The 26,360-nt window shown below is 49.9% G+C and overlaps 4 protein-coding genes across 4 annotated transcripts; 2 read left to right on the top strand and 2 right to left on the bottom strand.

Moving 5' to 3' along the window:
* Nucleotides 1-6,565: 6,565 nt before the first annotated feature.
* On the bottom strand, nt 6,566-7,034 carry LOC142468109 (histone H2B 1.1). The gene has a single exon (XM_075574246.1). The coding sequence runs from the start codon at nt 6,999-7,001 to the stop codon at nt 6,621-6,623; it is 381 nt and encodes a 126-aa protein (XP_075430361.1). The 5' UTR covers nt 7,002-7,034; the 3' UTR covers nt 6,566-6,620.
* A 3,524-nt stretch (nt 7,035-10,558) lies between these two features.
* LOC142468481 (histone H2A type 1) lies at nt 10,559-11,557 on the top strand. Its single transcript, XM_075575088.1, has one exon. It carries the CDS (start codon nt 10,577-10,579, stop codon nt 10,970-10,972), a length of 396 nt encoding a protein of 131 aa, XP_075431203.1. The 5' UTR covers nt 10,559-10,576; the 3' UTR covers nt 10,973-11,557.
* Nucleotides 11,558-18,501: 6,944 nt separating this feature from the next.
* On the bottom strand, nt 18,502-18,994 carry LOC142468480 (histone H2B 1.1). Its single transcript, XM_075575087.1, has one exon. It carries the CDS (start codon nt 18,935-18,937, stop codon nt 18,557-18,559), a length of 381 nt encoding a protein of 126 aa, XP_075431202.1. The 5' UTR covers nt 18,938-18,994; the 3' UTR covers nt 18,502-18,556.
* A 5,524-nt stretch (nt 18,995-24,518) lies between these two features.
* Nucleotides 24,519-25,782, top strand: LOC142468479 (histone H2A type 1-like). Its single transcript, XM_075575086.1, has one exon. The coding sequence runs from the start codon at nt 24,537-24,539 to the stop codon at nt 24,930-24,932; it is 396 nt and encodes a 131-aa protein (XP_075431201.1). The 5' UTR covers nt 24,519-24,536; the 3' UTR covers nt 24,933-25,782.
* Nucleotides 25,783-26,360: the final 578 nt, after the last annotated feature.

Here is a 26,360-nt window from a genome sequence, read left to right as displayed (position 1 = left end):
ATGTTTGGTATAGTCTGGGGCAGCCAGTATGGGGGCCCCAGCAAGCGCAGTTTTCAGTGCCTGGAAGGCAGTTTCACAGGCAGGAGTCCAGGTGATAAGCACAGGCAGTTGTTTCTTAGTCAAATCAGTCAGGGGTTTGGCCACGGCGCTGTACTGTGGGACAAACTTCCTATAGTACCCTGCGGTGCCCAAAAATGCCATGACCTGTTTCTTGATCTTTGGAACAGGCCACTGAACTATGGCTTCTACCTTGGCTGGCTCTGGTTTGAGGTGCCCTCCACCCACCCTGTGCCCTAAGTACAGGACCTCTGCCATCCCTACCATACACTTAGTGGGTTTCAAGGTAGCCCAGCCTCCCTGATCCTATCCAGCACCGCAGCTACATGTCCTAAATGGGAGTCCCAGGAATTACTAAAGACAGCAATGTCATCTAAGTAAGCCCTGACATAGCTCTGCATCCCTTCCAGTAACCTATTGACCAGGCGTTGGAAGGTAGCCGGGGCATTCTTCATCCCAAATGGCATCACTAAAAACTCATAGAGGCCACTTGGAGGGATGAATGCTGACTTTTCCCTAGCCTCCAGGGTCAGTGGGATTTGCCAATAGCCTTTGCTCAAATCCATGGTGGTCAGATACTTTGCCCCCGCGAGTTCATCCAGTAACTCATCCATGCGGGGCATGGGGTAGGCATCTGACACCGTCCCAGCGTTGAGCAAGCGGTAGTCCACACAAAACCGGGTGGTCTTGTCCTTCTTAGGGACTAGAACTACTGGGCTTGCCTAAGGACTCTGGGACAGAGTAATTACCCCTAGGGTCAGCATCTCCTCTATCTCCCTTTCCATACTGGCCTTGACCTCTGCTGACACTCTATAAGCGTGCTTATGCAGAGGCTGCAGGTCCCCTGTGAGCACTGGGTGTTTTGTGAGATGTGTGGTCCCTGGCATGTCAGTGAAGAGGGCCCTATACTTAGCTAGCATGTCCCTGGCTTCTCCCTTCTTCCTAGCACTCAACTGTGCCCCTATCTCCACCTGCTCCACAGTGTTTCCCTGCCTAGCCTCCCCTAGGAGATCAGGCAGAGCGTTGCTCGCCAGATCCTCCAGCAGTGGGCTACAAATGGCCATTACTGCTCCCATACTCGGTGCTCTGTACTCTTTCAACATGTTAATGTGATATGTCTTGTGCCTCTCAGGCTCTAACTGTACAACATAGTTGCACTCATTCACCTTTCGGATGACCGGGTACGGTCCCGACCAGGCAGCCATCAACTTGTTCTCCCGAGTGGGCTTGAGAACAAGTACCTGCTGTCCTGGGATGAATTCTCTGCTACGGGCCTGCTGGTCATACCATTGCTTTTGCTTGGTCTGAGCAGCCCTGAGGTGGTCCTCGGCCACCCCCATGAGCATCTCTAACCGGTCTCTAAGATCTACCACATACTGGATCACTGAAGCATCAGTAGCAGTAGCCTCCCCTTCCCATCCCTCACGGAATCGGTCCAGAGGTCCACGTACCCTGCGGCCATATAGTAGCTCGAAGGGGGAGAAGCCTGTAGGTTCCTGCGGTGCCTCTCGGTAGGCAAACAGCAAGTGCTGTAAATGAATCTCCCAGTCTTTCCCCTCCGCCTCTATAAAGGTCCGAAGCATCTGCTTCAGGGTACCGTTAAACCTCTCACATAATCCGTTTGTCTGGGGATGGTAAGGGGTAGTGCGCCGGTGCTGTACACCGCATGCATCCCAGAGACAATGTAACAGTTCACTCATGAACTGCGACCCCTGATCGGTTAGGACCTCACTAGGGAAACCTACCCTTGAAAAAATGTTCAGCAAAGCTGCTGCCACTGTCTTGGCATCTACTTTGCCAAGCGCTACCGCCTCAGGGTACTGGGTGGCAAAATCCACCACCTTGAGGATGTAGTGCTTCCCTGACCTGCTAGGAATCATAAGGGGTCCTACAAGATCCATCGCTACTTTCTGGAAGGGTTCCCCTATTATCGGTAGGGGTTTCAGGGGTGCCTTCACACGGTCGCCCGCCTTACCCACTCGCTGGCAGGCATCACAAGAGTGGCAGAAATTGCCCACATCTCGAGATGCCCCCGGCCAGTAGTAACGCTGTAATAACCGGGCTCGCGTTCTGTTGACCCCCTGATGTCCCGCTAACGGAATAGAGTGAGCTACCCGTAACAGTTGCTGTCGGTACCCCTGAGGCACTACTAGCTGTCGCTTACCAGTCAATCCCTCCTCTATCCCTGGGTTCCCTTCTTCTCTATACAGGAGTCCCTTATACCATAGGCAGTGCTCAGTGCCTTCCCCGCCTCAGATTCGGATGCCCGAAGTCTCACGCCGGCCAGGGTAGGATCTGTCTTCTCTGCCTCCCTAAACTGGGTTCCTAATTCTGGCCACCCCCCAGTCAGGTCATTGTCCGGAGAATGGGGAAGGGTGAGGGGGAACAGTAAGTCTGTCTGTGGTTGCAACTGATCCTGGCTTACCTTCCCGGGCTCCTCGGCGCCCTCCGCTAACGTTGGTCCCAAAGGCTGGGGGACTGGCACCGCCGCCATTGCCGCTGTCTGGCTCCGGGTAACCGCCGCCACTGCAGCGGGCTTGGGCACTCGGTCATAGGTGCAGGTCATCGGTCCCAGATCGTTGCCAAGAAGAACATCGGCATCCAAACCGGGTAAAACCCCCACCTCCCGCACACCCTGGCCCTCCCCCCCATCCAAAAAGATTCTGGCCAATTGCAAGAAACATGGCTCTCCGTCGGCCACAGTGATCTGTATCCCAGGGCATGGGATCAATTCCTCTGGCCGGACCATATCAGGTCGGACCAGGGTCACTGCAGCTCCTGAATCCAGCAAGCCGACTGCTTGCCGGTCACCGACTGTGACCGGGGTGAGATGTCTGCTCCGGCCGTCCGTCTGCTGCAGGTCTGCGCTGAGATGTCCTCCGCTCCTGGCTGTAGGCACCGATGAAACCGGGACAGGCGTTGCATGGGACGTCTCACTGGGAGTTGGTTCCATGACCGGTCCGGTGTCTTTGGTGGAAGCTACCCGCACGCGGGCTACCGGCTTCGAAGCTGGGGTGCGTTGCCCCCGATGGGGTCCCCCGGAATGCAGGGGTTCTGGGCAATCTGGTCTGATGTGACCAGGGTGGTTGCAGTTGTAGCACCGGCGCTCGTGCCGGAGCTCCCCCGCCTTCGGTGGACTGCTGCCCGCAGGCGGCCTCTGAGTCCATTGGGGGGTATTGGTAGACTTTTTGGCCGGTGCCACCGCCACTTTGGCTACTGTTTTGGCGGTCATCAGGACTCGGCTGGCCACATAGTCATCTGCAAGCCTCACCGCCTCCTGGTAAGTCTTGGGCTTCTTGTCGTACACCAAAGCCCTCACCGCCGGCGGGCACTGCTCCATGAGCTGCTCCTGAAAGATGAGGTCAAGCAGGCGTTGGTAAGTCCGTGCCTCATAGCCCTCCACCCAGCGTATCCCGTATAAAGCCATGCGGGTCACGTAGGTAACATAGGACTCCTGGGGCTGCCTCTCTTCCTGCCGGAATTTACCCCGGTAGGCTTCAGGGGTAAAACCATACTGAAACAATAACAGTTCTTTCAGGTGTTCGTAGTCATCAGCATACTCATCTGGAAGCGCCATCATTGTCTGCTTAGCCAATCCGGACAGTAAGGGGTCCAAACGTGCAACCCTATGCTGGGGAAGCACTTTGTACCGCCGGCACTGCATTTCAAAGTTCTTTAAGAAACTGTCAATCTGGTCAGTGCCTTCCACGAACTTGGTGAGACTGTGCTGGTCCAGTTTGAGTTCATCTGTGTTGGGTTGGACAGGGGGGCAATAAGCGGGTCTGTTCACTGCCATAGTGATAAACTGCAGCCGCTCCTCCGGTGTCCCTCTGTCTCCCCATGCAGTAATTAGTGCCAACATTTCAGGGGTGAACGGACTGGTAGCCGCAGCAACCAGTACCCCTCCTGTTGCATTGCTCCCGGGAGGTGCACTCGTTCCCTCCCCGAGATTCCGCCGCCCCGGCACTGTGTTCCTTCCCTGATCTCCGGGTGGCTGTAAAAGGGCAAGCTGAGCCGTATCCTGAGGCTCTGCAAGCCGGGCTTCATAGTCACCGATTGCGTCAACCATGTCTGCGACCTCCTGGTTCTCATAGGGCAGTCCATATTCACGGCACTTGTCCTTCAGCTGAGCTCAGGTCCACATGTCAGATGAGACTTCAGCCACACTCATGGTTCAGTCGCAGCAGTGAGGTGGTGTTACAACTTGTGTTAACTGTTGCACTACTGTGTGTTCAATATCTTTAGTCCCACACAAAAAAATCTACTCGCCACCTAGTATCAAACGTGTGCTGCTTGGGCCAATATTTACTCGCCCGGGGGTTAAATCCACTCGCCCGGGGCGAGCAAATGTATAGGTTTGTCGAACACTGCCAATGATTATTATGGAAATTCCATAGTTTTTCCATGATAACCTTTCTTCTTTAATTAAAACCAGACTTTTCTTAAATATCCAATAGGGGTTATATTAATCAATTTCATGTCTTTGAAACAAAATGATGCATGAATTAGACAAACAATGAGTAATTAAGAGTTAGGGTATGTGCAAAAGTAAGTGAAACCCTGGTTTTATCAGCTATATTAAAGGGGATAATTAGAATCAGGTGTTTAAATATTTTGGTAGATCTTCAGGTGTGAGTTTGGGAGGCCCCACCGTATATAAAGATCAGAAACTTTGTGAGTTTGGTCTTCATCATACAGGTGTGAGGAAACGCATCATACCACAATCAAAAGAATTCTGAGGACCTCAGAAAAGCAGTTATTGATGCTCAGTCTAGAAAGTGTTACAAACCCCATTTTGTAAGGATTTGGGGCTCCACCAATCCACTGTCAGATAGTCTACAAGTCGAGAAAGTTCAAGACCACAATAACTTTACCCAGGAGCAGTCGTCCTACCAAAATCTCTCCAAGAACAAACTGGACAATCATCCAGGAAGTCACAAAGAACCCTAGATTAACATCCAAGGATCTGCAGGCCATTCTGGTCTTGGCTAATGTGGGTGTTCATGACTAAACTATCAGAAAAATTCTGAACACGAATGGTGTTCATGGAAGGATAGCCAGGAGACCAATGCTCTCTAAAAACAAAGACATTGCTGCCAATCTGAAGTTCACCAAAGAGAACATAATGATCCACAACACTTCTGGAACAATGTTCTATGGACAGACGAGTCAAAGGAAGAACTTTTGGCCTCAAAGAGAAACGTTATGTTTGGCAAAAACCAAACACTGCATTCAAATAGAAGAACCTCATCCCAACCGTCAAGCATGGTGGTGGGAGTGTGATGGTTTTCGGCTGATATGCTGTCTCAGGACCTGGGTGGCTTGCCATCATTTACACATCCATGAATTCTGCATTGTATCAGAAGATTCTAGAGGAGAAGGTCAGGCCATCTGTCCGTGACCTGAAGCGAAACTGAGTCATGCAGCAAGACAATGATCCTAAACATACGAGCAGATCTACAAAACAATGGCTGCATTAGAAGAAATTCTGCGTTTTAGAATGACAGTCCAAGTATGGACCTAAACCCCATCAAAATGTTGTGGTAAGACCTGAAGCAAGCTACCCATGCAAGGAAGGAATGGGACATTTTGTCGTGGCCGTTTCGCCGCACCCAAATGACCGCTGATGTTTGGACCCTCTGCTGCAGCCGATCCGCTGGAACCTCCACAACCCGACATATCTAAGGTAACTTTTACTGGTTAGGGTAGGTTAATTTAAGGGGGTTTAGCGGTTAAGATGTGAGCTTTTAGGGTAAGGGCTTTTGTACTTGTTAGATTAAATAAATGTATCAAAAAGTATACATCATCCTTGTGAGCGATGCAGATTTTTCTTAGATAGATCTTTAGATGCACATTGACTATGCTCATATCAAACGAATGTGTGCAAACCTATTGTATTGGCTGAATGTTAAGTTATCACAAACTGTAATAGAACATGCCCGTGACCAAATGTATTATATAGCATGCGGGTGTTAAGGGCATCATTTCACTCACCATTCCCCTGAGATACGTGTACATATAATCTGTATTTCAGTGAGGCTCAAAAAAGGCGAGTTTGGGATAAATATGAAATCTCGCTCTGATTCGGAGAACGAATTCAATTTCTAACGCGGCAGCGCCACCCTGTGGAGTTTGTGTGAACTGTCGATTAATTGAAGGGTTCTTGGCGCTTCTTACAGTCTGCGGGTCTCCCTCCTCCTGAGGAAACGAGTAACAAATCCCAATTTTCAGGAAACAATATAACACAGGTGGTTGGATAGTAAGCTCTAAAATGCTGAACAGACATCACAAGCCATTGCATAAATGCACACACTATTACGATGTTTTATACTGCAAACCTAACCCAAATAACTCCTTAAACTGAGCAAGTTAAGTCTGTGTAACGCAGATTGAATAAAACAATAAAAAGTGCAATATAACCTTATGGCAGATCAAACAATCATTACATGTGATAGACTTTTTAGTCTGAATAGAGTAAATGTGAGCATTTTAGCTTTCATGTGGATAATGTGGGTGGCTCTTAAAAGAGCCTTTGTGTTTGTGGGTCGGTTATCAGATCAGGGTTACTTGGCGCTGGTGTACTTGGTGACAGCCTTGGTGCCCTCGGACACTGCGTGCTTGGCCAGCTCTCCCGGTAACAGCAGGCGCACAGCGGTCTGGATCTCCCGGGAAGTGATGGTTGAGCGCTTGTTGTAATGAGCCAGGCGAGACGCTTCCCCTGCGATACGCTCGAAGATATCATTCACAAAGGAGTTCATGATGCCCATGGCCTTGGAGGAGATGCCGGTGTCAGGGTGAACCTGCTTCAGCACCTTGTACACGTAGATGGCATAACTTTCCTTCCTGCTCTTCCTACGCTTCTTCCCATCTTTCTTCTGAGTCTTGGTCACGGCTTTCTTAGAGCCCTTCTTGGCAGCTGGCGCAGACTTGGCTGGTTCAGGCATATTGAGCGATGCTTCCTCTTCCACCTGCAGAGAAACAATGTCAGACTCCTCCCCCAGCAGCTCTATTTATAGACATCCTATGCAAATGAGGAGATTCAGTCTTCTGTTTGTCTATTGGCTAAGAATATCATGTGATGATTGTGACCTCACCACATGTAATTCAACTAAGGTGATTGGTGGTTGCAGAATTCTGGAACTGATTGGCTGCTTTCAAAACTGTCCAATCACAGAGAAGTTTGACTGCTCCAGGAAGGTATAAATACAGGCACAGGGGGCGGGGTTTGTTATAAAGCAAAGCAAGAGGCACGGGAAAAGCGGACACCCCACCTGATGGAGCAGGCACCAAGGAAGACACCCACTACTCAATACCAGCTTCCCCGCCTGGCGCCGGAGAGACAGAGGACCACAGAACACCTGATCCCAGACCAAGGCACGGCATCCACCCAGAGGATGCAAAACCCAGACGGACAGACCTACGCGGGAACTCTCAGGACACCATCCACCAACCCCGTTGAGGCGGCCAACCCGGACCCCGCAGGCGGAACCGCAAGCCCAACAAACTGGCTAGAGATCATCCTTAAAATAGCGAGCGCTATTGCGAGAATGGATATTCACCCCATTGTGACAATGATAGCGAATCTCATCCCGGCCCTTCTCAGGAGCACAGAAACTAACCACCATGGCAGCAACATCTAAACGCAGTTCTGTCATCGTGATGTGGAATGCAAATGGTATCAGCAAGAAGACAGATGAACTCCTTCACCTGATGGAATCGAGGAATGTATGCGCAGCTCTGCTCTCGGAGACCCACCTTCAAGGAAACCAAAAACTAAGCCTGGCGAACCACAGGGTATACCGTACTGACCGGGCAACAGGAGCCAGAGGTGGTGGGACGGCTGTGATTGTTAACACACGGGTCAGCCATAATGAGATTGCACTACCACCCCTCCGGAGTATTGAAGCCACTGGAGTACAGGTAAAGACTGCAACAGGACCACTGCGACTAATTGCCACCTACTGCCCCCCTAAGGTGAAGCTACATTTGGGAGACTTGGAAGCTCTGCTGGACTCCACTGTCCCAACCATCATCGGGGGAGACCTAAATGCCAAACACCGGTGCTGGAACTCAAGGACAGCAAACTCCAGAGGACAAGCTCTTCTTGCTTACTCAAAGGAGAGTGACTTTGTAGTGGCTGGCCCTACAGAACCCACCCACTACCCAGGCACTGCAAGCCACACACCGGATGTCCTGGACATTGTCTTACTGAAGAACGTGAAACATTCTGTCCAGTTGGAAACCCTGGCGGAACTGACCTCAGACCACAACCCAGTTACCATTACTGTTGGCGACGAGATGGAAACCCACCAGCAAACACCCAGGTACAACTTCACCAGGGCGAACTGGAGCCTGTACAAAGAAGAGTTGAGCAACATCACAAACCCCCGCCCCTTGGACACCAACGGAGACATTGATGATGCTGTTAACACCTTTACTACCGCAGTCCAACATGCAATAGAGCACAGCGTCCCAAAACAGATGCCCAAACGCTGCTCCATCTACGACCTACCGAGCGGGATCAAGCAAGCGATTGCTGAGAAAAACAGGGCCCGACGCCAGTGGCAGAAGTTCCGCACACCTGACCTTCTGGTAAAGTACAACTCACTTGCCAGACTACTGCGACAGCAAATCAGCCAACACCGGGGGGAGAGGTGGGAGGCCGCAGCAGCCAAGCTGAAGGAATCCGACAACTCTGTTTGGAGAATGACCCGACGCCTGACCGGGAAGAAGGAGCCTAATCCACCTATCCAGGGCCAGACCCACCTGGCATGTAGCAACAAGGACAAGGCAGAGGTTCTCGCTGACACACTGGAGACAACTTTTAGGCCTAACCAAGCCAGCAAAATAGCACGGGAAGTTGAGCAAGGAGTTAACAGGCATCTTACCGAGCACCTACCAGAGACCGAAGCGGAAACCCTTGAAGGATGCACCAGGACTGAGATAACGCAACTTGCAGATAAGCTGGCAAATGGCAAAGCACCAGGAAGTGACGGAATTACCAACCTGGCCATCAAGAAGCTTCCGCCGGCAGCCATGGAATGCCTCACAGAAATCTTCAATGCATGCATGCGGCTCCAGCACTTTCCTCAATCCTGGAAGGAAGCCAAGGTCATTGTATTTCCAAAGCCTGGAAAACCACGGAGGGATCCTGCAAACTACCGTCCGATAAGCCTGCTCTCTGGACTGTCGAAACTCCTGGAGAAAGTTATTCTTACGCGCCTCCGCCACTTTGCCTCTGGTAAAAACATTCTACTAAAGGAGCAATTTGGATTCCGGAAGGACCACTCAACCAACCATCAGCTGCTGCGAGTCGTTGACATAATAAGCCATGGGTTCAACATCCACAAATCAACTGGAGTTGTCTTCTTGGACGTGGCCAAAGCGTTTGACAGAGTTTGGCATGAAGGACTACTGCACAAAATGATCAACCTGAAATTCCCAAACTACCTGATTAAGCTGACTGCAAGCTACTTGCGGGAGCGCACATTCCACGTGGCTGTGCGAGAAGAGCTCTCAACAACACGCCCCATCCGCGCTGGCGTGCCACAGGGATCAGTCCTGGGACCTTTCCTTTTCAACCTCTTCATGAATGACATCCCCACAGACCTCCACAAGACTCAACTGGCACTCTACGCAGACGATGTGGCAGTCATCTCCCAGTCCTTCAGAGAGAAAGAAGTAGCTAAGAACATCCAGAAAGCACTAGACATGCTATCAACATGGTACAGCGACTGGCAAGTAGGACTGAACTCCAGCAAGACTACAGCTACACTGTTTACCAAAAAGAGGATCAAGGCACACCCGCCAATCACCCTCAACGGAGAGGCTGTCAAATGGGAGCCAAACAGCTCTTACCTAGGTGTAATCCTAGATAGCAAACTAAGCTGGAGAAACCACATAGAGAAGATTCAACAGAAGGCAACAACCAAGCTGGCAGCACTGTACCCTCTGCTGAAGACAAGGACCATGCCCATCAAGAGCAAAGTCAATGTGATCAAGGCGATCATTAGACCCACAATGACATACGCCTCCCCGGTGTGGAGTGGTTGCCACCAACATCAAAGATCATCTCTCCAAAAATTACAGAACAAGGCGCTGCGGATTGCGTCCAACGCTCCACTTCCTACAAGAATAGCAGACCTTCATAGGGAACTGGGTATCGAGATGTTAGATGAACATCTAAAGAAGCTCAACAAGAAATTCTACAAGGAACTGGACCAGAACTCAAACCCGCTGATCAAGAAGCTTGCTGCGATCTCTGCAAACCCATTTGACCGCTACCCACGACCCATCACAGCGCTGAACCTGTGAAACCAACTCAACTGTGGCAAGTAACACAGATCAAGAAGCTTCCTAAAGAGTGCGACAATACACTCAACAAGAGAACTTGGAGTAATGAGGCTCAAGCCTCGGTATCCAATATCACCACTGACAGATTTAATCTGTCAGTCAGAACAGAACGGTCAGGGGTTTGTTATTTCTTTTTCTGTTAGAGCTGCAGTCAGATTGATAGAAGATGTCTGGAAGAGGTAAACAGGGCGGGAAAACTCGTGCTAAGGCAAAGACTCGCTCATCTCGGGCTGGCCTGCAGTTTCCAGTGGGCCGTGTGCACAGACTGCTCCGGAAGGGGAATTATGCTCAGCGTGTAGGAGCCGGAGCCCCGGTCTATTTGGCCGCAGTGTTGGAGTACCTGACCGCTGAAATCCTGGAGTTGGCTGGTAACGCCGCCCGGGATAATAAGAAGTCCCGCATCATCCCCCGGCACCTGCAGCTCGCTGTGAGGAACGATGAGGAGCTGAACAGGCTGCTCGGAGGGGTCACCATCGCCCAGGGGGGTGTCCTGCCCAACATCCAGGCCGTGCTGCTGCCCAAGAAAACCGAGAGCCACAAATCGGCCAAGAGCAGCAAGTGAGAACTGAACACCCGAGACCAGGAGCGGAGAATCCCAAATACCCAACAACACAAAGGCTCTTTTCAGAGCCACCAACAGTGTCGGGGAAGAGTTTAATTACATAATGTTTACTGCACTGATGTATGTACACTTCTACCTAAGTATCTGTATCAGTTTTAATTACTAATGTTGCAAGTTAATTTATGAAAGGTTCTGTACACTACAGATTAATGTACATGTATCTCAATATGTCAGTGCTGTAATTAGACAAAGTAGTAATTATTTAAGTAACTGCAGATATTAAACACGAGGGAATAGAAGTAATAGCATTACAATAATAAATGTTTTATACCATAGTCTCTTGAACATTTCTTGATGATCCTTTTAAGGAACATTTAATAGCCATACAATTGATGACCTGATTGAAGCATTTATGTGGTTAGAGCCATAATTCTAAAAAAAAGAATACCAAATACCAACAAAGGCTTTTCAGAGCCACCCACAGTATCGAGGAAGAGTTAATTACATGATGTTTACTGCACTGATATACACTTCTACCTAAATAACTCCGTTTTAATTACTAATGATGCCAGTTAATTTATTAAAGATTGTATACATTACAGGTTAATGTAAATGTTGTAATTAGGAAAAGCAGTGATGATTTAGCAGTAACTGCAGATATTAAACGCGGAGGAATAGAAGTAATCGCTTGTAACCCGATATTTCCTTTCACTAATTACAAAATCCCAACATGTGAAAGAAAAAAATCAATGTTTCATACCAAAGTCACTTGAACATTTCATTTGGGGTTGATCTTTCTTACCGACTTTATCCTTTTCAGGAACATTTTAATAGCCACAGAATTGATGGCCTGATTGTGAAGCATTTATTTTGTTAGCCATAATTCTAAAAAAAAAAAAAAAAAAAAAAAAAAAAAAAGGAAAATGTCCCTATATAAATTAAAGCAACGTTGTGAAGTGTAGCATGGATAATGCATAGTATAATAGAAAGTACATTTTTCCGTTTTACATAAAGGCGCCAAAGTTTTCAAAATTCAAATAAAAACATGTTATCACAATATACCACACGGTGGCGCTGTTGGGTTAGAAATCGGTATCTGCATTGCTTTCAGTGTAAGTTCCAAGACCTGTATTTAAATAGGACACAAGTCAGCAAGGCACGAAGCTGTTATGTATATTTATATTTATGCCAGAGCAATAAAACAAATTCGGTTCATTCAGCTGACTTTGTTTAGATTGCTCTCAAGAATGCAAAAACAAAAGGGATAAATTTAATTTTGTTCGAAAATAGTATAAAGATAATACAGTATAAAAAGTGCGTGCCAAGCACGCGCATATTAAGTGAAACTTTTTTGTCTTTCGTCACAGAAATTGTATTTGTGATGATTTTTTTAATTAAGTCAAAACAATTTCCGTGCCAAAACGCAATGACGTTTGACTTCGAACGCGTGATTTAGCTATTTGCACTTCTATATTTATAGTAACTGTGAATTACTTGTGTGTTTCTCTCTGTGTGTGGTATTCTCCATGTGCTGGTGCCTTCTGCACAGGCGCAACGAGCCAGCCCCCCCTCTCTCCTCCCCCCCCAGCGGAGCTGCTGACACGGAGGGGGGTCTGTCGGAGTCCCCCGGCCCAGAGCAGCCCCCACTCTCTCCCCCCCCCGGCAGACACGGAGGGGGTCTGCCCGAAGCAGCCGCCACTCTTTCTCCCCCTCGGCGGAGGTACGGAGACACGCGCGGAGGAGGTTATAAGTCCCCTGGCCCCGGTGCAGCCTCCACTCCCCCCCTCCCCCCTCGGAGAGAGGTGTGTGTTCCTCCTCTCAGATGACTGCTGGTGTTGGAAGCTGATGTTGCTGATTGCCTCTTCTGCTAGCAGTGACATCACTTCCGTCACTTGTGACTTACGTCTCCATTAACTCCGTTTACTGCCAGGGAATTTTGCTCATGTGGTAGGTGTGCCCAAAGAAGTTCCACTTCAAAAAAAAGTGTTTAATGTTAATTACTACACCTGGCTTCAAAATAAACCTGTTATGTGTTTATTTTCCTGAATAAACCCTAACATAATAATAGGGTAAAAATGGAGGAGTGGTCTTTTGTATAATAGAACAAGCTGAGTTCCCCTAACTGAATCAAGCCCTTGGCCAAAGCACTGAGGCTCATCCATTCCTGAGTAAAAACATATTTTCTTCTTATGGTAACAATAGTAACAATAGTATTCTTGGTGCATAAACAACATTTGACAAGTCTGGTGTGACACAAACAAGTGAATTTATTTTAACTGGAGTAACAGCAATATGCAGAAATACGACACGTCCCACAGATCTGTGGAATATTTATATTTTAAAATTTACCAGCCTTATACATAAACATGGAAATAGTGTGCTTACAAGTTGAAAATGTAAAATTTTCTGTTTAAATTGAAACTGACGTAACATTTTAAACTTAATTGTAAGGTTGGTTATGGAGATGTGTGAAAATGTTTTCTAGAAATAGATATTTTCATTTGGTGTAAAAATATGAATATCTTTTTCTAATGTGGATTAGTATTTATTAAGAAATTGATCATATAAATGAAGAAACATTAAAAGGCCATATGTAGAGAATTTATGGGTTTTCATTCTAGATAGCACAGAGACCTCGCTCTACCAAAGAGATTAATATAGAGGTCTGAAGAGAGGAACACACATTGAAAGAACTCCTATAGATGGTGCACACCACTATGTTTGCAGTATACCATGAAATAATGGGTAATCAATCAAATATTTTATTAATTTTTTATTAATCAATAAAAACTTTTATTCAATCAATACACAATGTACTTTTAAAATAAAGTATTGACACTCACGGTCATTATTATCAATACATATATTCTGAATGTTAACACTGTCACGGGAGAGCACGACTGTTCTACAGGATCAAGCACCAGGCAGGACACCAAAGTCAAATAAAAGTATATTTATTCTGGCGAGCAGGGCCGCCAACAGAAATCATGGGGCCCAGGACAAATGAAAGGAGCAGCCCCCCTCTCTCCCCCGAGCCCATAGCGCACCTACCACGAAAAAATATTTTTTAGCGCGTAACTTTTACTTAACTGTTTTGTTATTGTAATACGGGAAAAAAATTACAATGCAATCTGTTTATTTTTATATTTTCAACAAAAGACAAGTGGATGACTGTCAGGGTGGGTGGGTGACTTCACCGAGTGACTGGGTGAGTGACTGCCAGGGTGGGTTGGTTGGTGACTGCCGGGTGGGTGTGTGAGTTGGGTGGGTGACTGCCTGAGTGGGTGGATGACTGACTGCCAGGGTGGGTGGCTGCCTGAGTGGGTGAGTGCCAGGGTGGGTGACTGCATGGGTCGGTGGGTGGGTGACTGACCTTGACCGGGTGGATGCTGCTTCCTTCTTCCTTGCCCGCCAGACGCTTCCCCCCCTGCCTCCGATTTCCCCACAGCTGCTGCCCGGGTGGGAGGTAGGCTCGGGGGGAGGGGGAAGAGGGCTAATTCCGCGGCTGCTGCCCGGTGCAGGAGGCACACGCGGGGGAATCTGGGTTGGCGCTCGCGGGCTTGCAACGGCGCTTCCCCTCCGTCCCACGTTGGGAGCGGGCCCTCTACATCGCCTTACCGGTTTGCTTTCCGCTTTTGTGTTCGCACGAGTGGGACACCGCTCAGGTGTTTATTGCAGCTGGGTTGAGCTGACAAACATGTTACAATCCCACGGCAAGCCCCCGCTATTGTGTCTGAGGGGCTGTTTCACGTGGTTTTGAGCCACGTGTTCAGATGCTTTTATTTGTGATTGATTCTGCTTGAGAGTTACATTTTAAGATATTAACTCTTTCTATTCTACCGGCTTGTCTGGTGTATGATCCGTCATAACAACGCATTGCTGCAAAAAGCAAATTCCTATAGATCAGGCCTGCACAACACGCGGCCCGCCGGCACTCACTGTGCGGCCCGCGGCGGCGGCTTTCCCCCTCCTCCCCCGAGTCCGCTCTCCCTCCCCCGAGTCCGCTCTCCCTCCCCCGAGTCCGCTCTCCCTCCCCCGAGTCCACTCTCTCCCCGAGCCAAGCCCGCTCTCAAGACTGCACGCTCTAGCAGTGCGGCACTTCCGGTGCCCGCTGCTTGCGAGCGCGCGCAGTCCTGCCTCCTCTCTGCCGTGATCTGAGTTGCAGGGGGGTGAGGGGAGGTGCAGGGGGTAATGTGAGGTAAGGAGGTGCAGGGGGATAGGTGATGTGCAGGGGAAGGTGATATGCAGGAGGGGTGGGTGATGTGCAGGGGGTGATGTGCAGGGGGTGATGTGCAGGGGGTGATGTGCAGGGAGGGGGGGTGGTGATGTGCAGGGAGGGGGGGTGGTGATGTGCAGGGAGGGGGGTGGTGATGTGCAGGGAGGGGGGTGTTGATGTGCAGGGAGGGGGGTGTTGATGTGCAGGGAGGGGGGGTGTTGATGTGCAGGGAGGGGGGGTGTTGATGTGCAGGGGGGGTGTTGATGTGCAGGGGGGGTGTTGATGTGCAGGGGGGGTGGGTGATGTGCAGGGGGGGTGGGTGATGTGCAGGGGGGGTGGGTGATGTGCAGGGAGGGTGGTGATGTGCAGGGAGGGAGGGTGGTGATGTGCAGGGAGGGTGGTGATGTGCAGGGAGGGAGGGTGGTGATGTGCAGGGAGGGGGGGGTGATGTGCAGGGGGGGTGGGTGATGTGCATGGGGGGTGGTGATGTGCAGGGGGGGTGGTGATGTGCAGGGGGGGTGGTGATGTGCAGGGGGGGTGGTGATGTGCAGGGGGTGGGTGATGTGCAGGGGGTGGGTGATGTGCAGGGGGTGGGTGATGTGCAGGGGGGTGGGTGATGTGCAGGGGGGTGGTGATGTGCAGGGGGGTGGTGATGTGCAGGGGGGTGGGTGATGTGCAGGGGGGGTGGGTGATGTGCAAGGGGGGTGGGTGATGTGCAGGGGGGGGGGTGATGTGCAGGGGGGGTGGGTGATGTGCAGGGGGGTGGGTGATGTGCAGGGGGGGTGGGTGATGTGCAGGGGGGGTGGGTGATGTGCAGGGGGGTGGGTGATGTGCAAGGGGGGGTGGGTGATGTGCAGGGGGGGTGGGTGATGTGCAGGGGGGGGTGATGTGCAGGGGGGGTGGATGATGTGCAGGGGGGGGTGATGTGCAGGGGGGGTGGGTGATGTGCAGGGGGGTGGGTGATGTGCAGGGGGTGGGTGATGTGCAGGGGGGTGGGTGATGTGCAGGGGGGGTGGGTGATGTGCAGGGGGGTGGGTGATGTGCAGGGGGGGTGGGTGATGTGCAGGGGGGGTGGGTGATGTGCAGGGGGGGGGTGATGTGCAGGGGGGTGGGTGATGTGCAGGGGGGTGGGTGATGTGCAGGGGGGTGGGTGATGTGCAGGGGGTGGGTGATGTGCAGGGGGGGTGGGTGATGTGCAGGGGGGTGGGTGATGTGCAGGGGGGGTGGGTGATGTGCAGGGGGGGTGATGTGCAGGGGGGGTGATGTGCAGGGGGGGGTGATGTGCAGGGGGGGTGATGTGCAGGGGGGGGGTGATGTGCAGGGGGGGCGTGATGTGCAGGGGGGGCGTGATGTGCAGGGGGGGCGTGATGTGCAGGGGTGCGTGATGTGCAGGGGGGCGTGATGTGCAGGGGGGCGTGATGTGCAGGGGGGCGTGATGTGCAGGGGGGGCGTGATGTGCAGGGGGGGCGTGATGTGCAGGGGGGTGAGGTGCAGGGGGGTGAGGTGCAGCGGGGTGAGGTGCAGCGGGGTGAGGTGCAGGGGGGTGAGGTGAGGTGCAGGGGGTGATGTGAGGTGCAGGGGGTGAGGTGCAGGGGGTGAGGTGCAGGGGGGGTGGAATGTGTGTGGTCTGCGGGGGGTGTTGTGTGTGATGTGGAGGGGGGTATTGTGTGTGATGTGGAGGGGGGTATTGTGTGTGATGTGGAGGGTGAGTATTGTGTGTGATGTGGAGGGTGAGTATTGTTTGTGATGTGGAGGGTGAGTATTGTGTATGGGTGTGGGGAAGTGATGGGGGTGTGAGAAATGGAGTCACAAACGTTGATGATGAGGGGTGCAGAGGGAGATATATTAAGATGATGATGAGGAGTGCTGGGGGAGATATGAGGATGAAGATGAGGGGTGCTGGGTGGGATATGAGGATGAGGGTTGCTGGGGCCGATATGAGGATGATGAGGGGTGCTGGAGATATGAGGATGATGATTTTACCCGTGCAGCCCGAATCTGTATTCCTTGGAGCAGTTCGGCCCTTCTCACTTGACAAGTTGTGCAGGCCTGCTATAGATAGTGCTTAAAGTCACTGCTTTTCTACACACATACTTCGCCACATTGTGTAGTTTGTGTCAAAAGTTGATACTCCAACACCGCAGGTTTTACACTTTCATGCCAATTAACTGCTGATTAAATACAGTATTTCAAATACACCGTCTAAACTCCTGTAATACTGACATAAATGTCATAAAAGTGATACACTGACATTAGGACTAACACGTTCAGGCCAAATGTTATTTGCAATTAAAAATAACGTTTTCTGCTAAATGGCATTATATGACTGATTTAAGCATCTGATAGCATTGATCAGCCCATACCATCATTCTCCAACTAGTGCTGCATTAATCATACAGGAACAAAGTATGCAAAACAATGCTCAGAGCAGCCACTGCCCAGGGAGACAGGTGAAGGTGTTAGTATGTTTTTTGTTTTTAGATAATTACAGACACTTTATGCTTTTTTTTATTTAATCAAAATTCGTATAATTTAAAATTTACTCACAGTACTCACCATCACCATATACACTACCTGGACCATTTACTTTATATAGATATTAAGACATCCAAACGGACGTTTATATGACTATATACATATATGCACACCTTTATATGCACATTAACTATGCTCATATCAAACGAATGTGTGCAAACCTATTGTATTGGCTGAATGTTAACTTATCATAAACTGTAATAGAACATGCCCGTGACCAAATGTATTATATAGCATGCGGGTGTTAAGGGCATCATTTCACTCACCATTCCCCTGAGATACGTGTACATATAATCTGTATTTCAGTGAGGCTCAAAAAAGGCGAGTTTGGGATAAATATGAAATCTCGCGCTGACTCGGAGCACGAATTCAATTTCTAACGCGGCAGCGCCACCCTGTGGTGTTTGTGTGAACTGCCGATTAATTGAAGGGTTCTTACCGTCTCTGCGGGTCTCCCGCCTCCTGAGTAACCGAGTAACAAATCCCAATTTTCAGGAAACAAAATATAACACAGGTGGTTGGATAGTAAGCTCTAAAATGCTGAACAGATATCACAATAGTCATTGCACAAATGTACAGAAACTATTACGATGTTTTATACTGCAAACCTAACCCAAATAACTCCTTAAACTGTCTGAGCAAGTTATTCTGTGTAACAGATTGAATTAAAAAAAAAAGTGCAATATAACCTTATGGCAGAACAAAACAATCATTACATGTGATAGACTTTTTAGCCTGAACAGAGTAAATATGAGCATTATAGCTTTCATGTGGATAATGTGGGTGGCTCTTAAAAGAGCCTTTGTGTTTGTGGGTCGGTTATCAGATCAGGGTTACTTGGCGCTGGTGTACTTGGTGACAGCCTTGGTGCCCTCGGACACTGCGTGCTTGGCCAGCTCTCCCGGTAACAGCAGGCGCACAGCGGTCTGGATCTCCCGGGAAGTGATGGTTGAGCGCTTGTTGTAATGAGCCAGGCGAGACGCTTCCCCTGCGATACGCTCGAAGATATCATTCACAAAGGAGTTCATGATGCCCATGGCCTTGGAGGAGATGCCGGTGTCAGGGTGAACCTGCTTCAGCACCTTGTACACGTAGATGGCATAACTTTCCTTCCTGCTCTTCCTACGCTTCTTCCCATCTTTCTTCTGAGTCTTGGTCACGGCTTTCTTAGAGCCCTTCTTGGCAGCTGGCGCAGACTTGGCTGGTTCAGGCATATTGAGCGATGCTTCCTCTTCCACCTGCAGAGAAACAATGTCAGACTCACTGACCGTTCTGTTCTGACTGACAGATTAAATCTGTCAGTGGTGATATTGGATACCGAGGCTTGAGCCTCATTACTCCAAGTTCTCTTGTTGAGTGTATTGTCGCACTCTTTAGGAAGCTTCTTGATCTGTGTTACTTGCCACAGTTGAGTTGGTTTCACAGGTTCAGCGCTGTGATGGGTCGTGGGTAGCGGTCAAATGGGTTTGCAGAGATCGCAGCAAGCTTCTTGATCAGCGGGTTTGAGTTCTGGTCCAGTTCCTTGTAGAATTTCTTGTTGAGCTTCTTTAGATGTTCATCTAACATCTCGATACCCAGTTCCCTATGAAGGTCTGCTATTCTTGTAGGAAGTGGAGCGTTGGACGCAATCCGCAGCGCCTTGTTCTGTAATTTTTGGAGAGATGATCTTTGATGTTGGTGGCAACCACTCCACACCGGGGAGGCGTATGTCATTGTGGGTCTAATGATCGCCTTGATCACATTGACTTTGCTCTTGATGGGCATGGTCCTTGTCTTCAGCAGAGGGTACAGTGCTGCCAGCTTGGTTGTTGCCTTCTGTTGAATCTTCTCAATGTGGTTTCTCCAGCTTAGTTTGCTATCTAGGATTACACCTAGGTAAGAGCTGTTTGGCTCCCATTTGACAGCCTCTCCGTTGAGGGTGATTGGCGGGTGTGCCTTGATCCTCTTTTTGGTAAACAGTGTAGCTGTAGTCTTGCTGGAGTTCAGTCCTACTTGCCAGTCGCTGTACCATGTTGATAGCATGTCTAGTGCTTTCTGGATGTTCTTAGCTAATTCTTTCTCTCTGAAGGACTGGGAGATGACTGCCACATCGTCTGCGTAGAGTGCCAGTTGAGTCTTGTGGAGGTCTGTGGGGATGTCATTCATGAAGAGGTTGAAAAGGAAAGGTCCCAGGACTGATCCCTGTGGCACGCCAGCGCGGATGGGGCGTGTTGTTGAGAGCTCTTCCCGCACAGCCACGTGGAATGTGCGCTCCCGCAAGTAGCTTGCAGTCAGCTTAATCAGGTAGTTTGGGAATTTCAGGTTGATCATTTTGTGCAGTAGTCCTTCATGCCAAACTCTGTCAAATGCTTTGGCCACGTCCAAGAAGACAACTCCAGTTGATTTGTGGATGTTGAATCCATGGCTTATTATGTCAACGACTCGCAGCAGCTGATGGTTGGTTGAGTGGTCCTTCCGGAATCCAAATTGCTCCTTTAGTAGAATGTTTTTACCAGAGGCAAAGTGGCGGAGGCGCGTAAGAATAACTTTCTCCAGGAGTTTCGACAGTCCAGAGAGCAGGCTTATCGGACGGTAGTTTGCAGGATCCCTCCGTGGTTTTCCAGGCTTTGGAAATACAATGACCTTGGCTTCCTTCCAGGATTGAGGAAAGTGCTGGAGCCGCATGCATGCATTGAAGATTTCTGTGAGGCATTCCATGGCTGCCGGCGGAAGCTTCTTGATGGCCAGGTTGGTAATTCCGTCACTTCCTGGTGCTTTGCCATTTGCCAGCTTTTCTGCAAGTTGCATTATCTCAGTCCTGGTGCATCCTTCAAGGGTTTCCGCTTCGGTCTCTGGTAGGTGCTCGGTAAGATGCCTGTTAACTCCTTGCTCAACTTCCCGTGCTATTTTGCTGGCTTGGTTAGGCCTAAAAGTTGTCTCCAGTGTGTCAGCGAGAACCTCTGCCTTGTCCTTGTTGCTACATGCCAGGTGGGTCTGGCCCTGGATCGGTGGATTAGGCTCCTTCTTCCCGGTCAGGCGTCGGGTCATTCTCCAAACAGAGTTGTCGGATTCCTTCAGCTTGGCTGCTGCGGCCTCCCACCTCTCCCCCCGGTGTTGGCTGATTTGCTGTCGCAGTAGTCTGGCAAGTGAGTTGTACTTTACCAGAAGGTCAGGTGTGCGGAACTTCTGCCACTGGCGTCGGGCCCTGTTTTTCTCAGCAATCGCTTGCTTGATCCCGCTCGGTAGGTCGTAGATGGAGCAGCGTTTGGGCATCTGTTTCGGGACGCTGTGCTCTATTGCATGTTGGACTGCGGTAGTAAAGGTGTTAACAGCATCATCAATGTCTCCGTTGGTGTCCAAGGGGCGGGGGTTTGTGATGTTGCTCAACTCTTCTTTGTACAGGCTCCAGTTCGCCCTGGTGAAGTTGTACCTGGGTGTTTGCTGGTGGGTTTCCATCTCGTCGCCAACAGTAATGGTAACTGGGTTGTGGTCTGAGGTCAGTTCCGCCAGGGTTTCCAACTGGACAGAATGTTTCACGTTCTTCAGTAAGACAATGTCCAGGACATCCGGTGTGTGGCTTGCAGTGCCTGGGTAGTGGGTGGGTTCTGTAGGGCCAGCCACTACAAAGTCACTCTCCTTTGAGTAAGCAAGAAGAGCTTGTCCTCTGGAGTTTGCTGTCCTTGAGTTCCAGCACCGGTGTTTGGCATTTAGGTCTCCCCCGATGATGGTTGGGACAGTGGAGTCCAGCAGAGCTTCCAAGTCTCCCAAATGTAGCTTCACCTTAGGGGGGCAGTAGGTGGCAATTAGTCGCAGTGGTCCTGTTGCAGTCTTTACCTGTACTCCAGTGGCTTCAATACTCCGGAGGGGTGGTAGTGCAATCTCATTATGGCTGACCCGTGTGTTAACAATCACAGCCGTCCCACCACCTCTGGCTCCTGTTGCCCGGTCGGTACGGTATACCCTGTGGTTCGCCAGGCTTAGTTTTTGGTTTCCTTGAAGGTGGGTCTCCGAGAGCAGAGCTGCGCATACATTCCTCGATTCCATCAGGTGAAGGAGTTCATCTGTCTTCTTGCTGATACCATTTGCATTCCACATCACGATGACAGAACTGCGTTTAGATGTTGCTGCCATGGTGGTTAGTTTCTGTGCTCCTGAGAAGGGCCGGGATGAGATTCGCTATCATTGTCACAATGGGGTGAATATCCATTCTCGCAATAGCGCTCGCTATTTTAAGGATGATCTCTAGCCAGTTTGTTGGGCTTGCGGTTCCGCCTGCGGGGTCCGGGTTGGCCGCCTCAACGGGGTTGGTGGATGGTGTCCTGAGAGTTTCCGCGTAGGTTTGTCCGTCTGGGTTTTGCATCCTCTGGGTGGATGCCGTGCCTAGGTCTGGGATCAGGTGTTCTGTGGTCCTCTGTCTCTCCGGCGCCAGGCGGGGAAGCTGGTATTGAGTAGTGGGTGTCTTCCTTGGTGCCTGCTCCATCAGGTGGGGTGTCCGCTTTTCCCGTTCCTCTTGCTTTGCTTTTGTGAGGTACGGGCAACCACGGTAGCTTGCCGGGTGTGGGCCTTTGCAGTTTGCACATGTCGCCGGCTCCTTCTTCCTATCTCGTGGGCATTCCTTGGAGTTGTGGTTCTCTCCACAACACACACAGCGTGGCTTCTGGTGGCAGAATGCAGAGGTATGCCCGAGCCGTTGGCAGTTGAAACACATGGTTGGGCCTTTTCTGCCCTTTGGCGCTTCTGTGGTTACCACACAGCTACAGAGCTTGGTAATCTTGGTAAGATCTGCAGGCTGGCTCTCCGGGGTTTCTGCCAGTGTGACAATAAACAAAGGGAACTTCTTGGTCTTGTCCACCGGGGATGTCAATTGGGCTACGCTCTTGACTGGAAGTCCATGTTCCGCGAGGTCGTGGGAAATATCCCCCACGGAGGCGTTTGCTGGTAAGCCGCGAATTACAAATTTCTGGGGCTTTAGGCGCGTCAGTGGGAAGGTGTAGTATTCTATGCCCTGCTTTGCAAAGCAGTCCGTTAAGCTCCGGTAGTCGTCCACAGTTGTGGTAGTGATCTTTGCGTGGTTCGCCCGTGGTTTAACTACAAACGGGGAAGTGCAGTGCTCGGTGAGGATGTCGACAAGGTCCTTGTGGGTCTTCATATTCCTAACCATTACTGGTGGTATGCGAATCTTTTTGGGTGGGAGTGCAGTCTCTTCATCGTTGCACCTGGGCCCTGAGCAGTCATCGGCATTAGCAAGTGGCTCGAAGCGGTTTGATGTTTTGATGCCTTGGTCTTCCTTGTGCTTCTGCATCTTTGTCTTTGCTACCGATGGAGGGGAAGAACCATTGGAGCTATCAGAGTTTGCTCGCCCTCTCTTCTTCACTAAAGTGTAGTCCATGTCTTCTGCAGCATCATGTATTGCAGTCTCCATAGGTGGCACATTTGCCTCTGCCATAGTAAGGCGCAGACCAGAGCCACGCACCCGCACGGCGGCGGGCACACGGCACAAATCAGAGCCACACGCACGGCGGCAAGCACACTGCACAAATCAGAGCCACGCACACGGCGGCGAGCACACGGCACAAGTCAGAGCCACGCACCCGCACGGCGGCGAGCACACAGCCCAAATCAGAGCCACGCACCCGCACGGCGGCGAGCACACGGCCCAAATCAGAGCCACACACACGCACGGCGGTGAGCACACGGCCCAAAGCACGCAATGCAGGGATCAAAAGCACACGGCGCAGGGGGGGGCACGGCACCAAGTTCAGGGGGGGCACAGCACAGAGCGCAGGGGGGGCACAGCACAGAGCGCAGGGGGGGCACAGCACAGAGCGCAGGGGGGGCACAGCACAGAGCGCAGGGGGGGCACAGCACAGAGCGCAGGGGGGGCACAGCACAGAGCGTAGGGGGGAGCAGAGAGCACAGGGGTGAGCACAGAGCACAGGGGGGCACAGCACAGAGCACAGGGGGGCACAGCACAGAGCGCAGGGGGGCACAGCACAGAGCGCAGGGGGGCACAGCAGAGCGCAGGGGGGCACAACAGAGCGCAGGGGGGCACAGCACAGAGCACAGGGGGCGCAGCACAGCGCACAGGGGGGGGCACAGAGCACTGGGGGGGGCACAGAGCACGGGGGGGGCACAGAGCACAGGGGGGGGCACTGCACTAGACAGGGGGGGGCACAGCACTAGGCAGGGGGGGGGGCAAGGCCGGGGGTCACAGCAAGTCGGAGCTCTGGGCTCAGTACTGCACACAGAACTCAGCATACAGTGCAATAAAGCTATAAAGCAAAGCGATGGGCAATGACCCACGTGGCAGCAGCAGCTCTCCCACACGTGGCAGCAGCGGCTCTCCCCCACGTGGCAGCGGCGGCTCTCCCCCACGTGGCAGCGGCGGCTCTCCAAACGGGCCAGTCAATACATCCCCGACTGAAACTCTGGAAAGTGGTGTCGGCGGCGGGCGCTGTGATGGGAAGTGACCCACTCGAGGAGTCATCAGCCTCTCTGGTCAGTTCAAAAGACTCAATCCAACTCAACTCGACTCGACCGACTCAATGTCAGACTCCTCCCCCAGCAGCTCTATTTATAGACATCCTATGCAAATGAGGAGATTCAGTCTTCTGTTTGTCTATTGGCTAAGAATATCATGTGATGATTGTGACCTCACCACATGTAATTCAACTAAGGTGATTGGTGGTTGCAGAATTCTGGAACTGATTGGCTGCTTTCAAAACTGTCCAATCACAGAGAAGTTTGACTGCTCCAGGAAGGTATAAATACAGGCACAGGGGGCGGGGTTTGTTATTTCTTTTTCTGTTAGAGCTGCAGTCAGATTGATAGAAGATGTCTGGAAGAGGTAAACAGGGCGGGAAAACTCGTGCTAAGGCAAAGACTCGCTCATCTCGGGCTGGCCTGCAGTTTCCAGTGGGCCGTGTGCACAGACTGCTCCGGAAGGGGAATTATGCTCAGCGTGTAGGAGCCGGAGCCCCGGTCTATTTGGCCGCAGTGTTGGAGTACCTGACCGCTGAAATCCTGGAGTTGGCTGGTAACGCCGCCCGGGATAATAAGAAGTCCCGCATCATCCCCCGGCACCTGCAGCTCGCTGTAAGGAACGATGAGGAGCTGAACAGGCTGCTCGGAGGGGTCACCATCGCCCAGGGGGGTGTCCTGCCCAACATCCAGGCCGTGCTGCTGCCCAAGAAAACCGAGAGCCACAAATCGACCAAGAGCAGCAAGTGAGAACTGAACACCCGAGACCAGGAGCGGAGAATCCCAAATACCCAACAACACAAAGGCTCTTTTCAGAGCCACCCACAGTGTCGGGGAAGAGTTTAATTACATAATGTTTACTGCACTGATGTATGTACACTTCTACCTAAGTATCTGTATCAGTTTTAATTACTAATGTTGCAAGTTAATTTATGAAAGGTTCTGTACACTACAGATTAATGTACATGTATCTCAATATGTCAGTGCTGTAATTAGACAAAGTAGTAATTATTTAAGTAACTGCAGATATTAAACACGAGGGAATAGAAGTAATAGCATTACAATAATAAATGTTTTATACCATAGTCTCTTGAACATTTCTTGATGATCCTTTTAAGGAACATTTAATAGCCATACAATTGATGACCTGATTGAAGCATTTATGTGGTTAGAGCCATAATTCTAAAAAAAAGAATACCAAATACCAACAAAGGCTTTTCAGAGCCACCCACAGTATCGAGGAAGAGTTAATTACATGATGTTTACTGCACTGATATACACTTCTACCTAAATAACTCCGTTTTAATTACTAATGATGCCAGTTAATTTATTAAAGATTGTATACATTACAGGTTAATGTAAATGTTGTAATTAGGAAAAGCAGTGATGATTTAGCAGTAACTGCAGATATTAAACGCGGAGGAATAGAAGTAATCGCTTGTAACCCGATATTTCCTTTCACTAATTACAAAATCCCAACATGTGAAAGAAAAAAATCAATGTTTCATACCAAAGTCACTTGAACATTTCATTTGGGGTTGATCTTTCTTACCGACTTTATCCTTTTCAGGAACATTTTAATAGCCACAGAATTGATGGCCTGATTGTGAAGCATTTATTTTGTTAGCCATAATTCTAAAAAAAAAAAAAAAAAAAAAAAGGAAAATGTCCCTATATAAATTAAAGCAACGTTGTGAAGTGTAGCATGGATAATGCATAGTATAATAGAAAGTACATTTTTCCGTTTTACATAAAGGCGCCAAAGTTTTCAAAATTCAAATAAAAACATGTTATCACAATATACCACACGGTGGCGCTGTTGGGTTAGAAATCGGTATCTGCATTGCTTTCAGTGTAAGTTCCAAGACCTGTATTTAAATAGGACACAAGTCAGCAAGGCACGAAGCTGTTATGTATATTTATATTTATGCCAGAGCAATAAAACAAATTCGGTTCATTCAGCTGACTTTGTTTAGATTGCTCTCAAGAATGCAAAAACAAAAGGGATAAATTTAATTTTGTTCGAAAATAGTATAAAGATAATACAGTATAAAAAGTGCGTGCCAAGCACGCGCATATTAAGTGAAACTTTTTTGTCTTTCGTCACAGAAATTGTATTTGTGATGATTTTTTTAATTAAGTCAAAACAATTTCCGTGCCAAAACGCAATGACGTTTG

Source organism: Ascaphus truei, chromosome 17, assembly GCF_040206685.1.
Source record: "Ascaphus truei isolate aAscTru1 chromosome 17, aAscTru1.hap1, whole genome shotgun sequence".
Lineage (NCBI taxonomy): Eukaryota > Metazoa > Chordata > Amphibia > Anura > Ascaphidae > Ascaphus > Ascaphus truei.
Note: the sequence above shows the minus strand (reverse complement) of the source record. Positions and strands in the feature narration are given on the sequence as shown.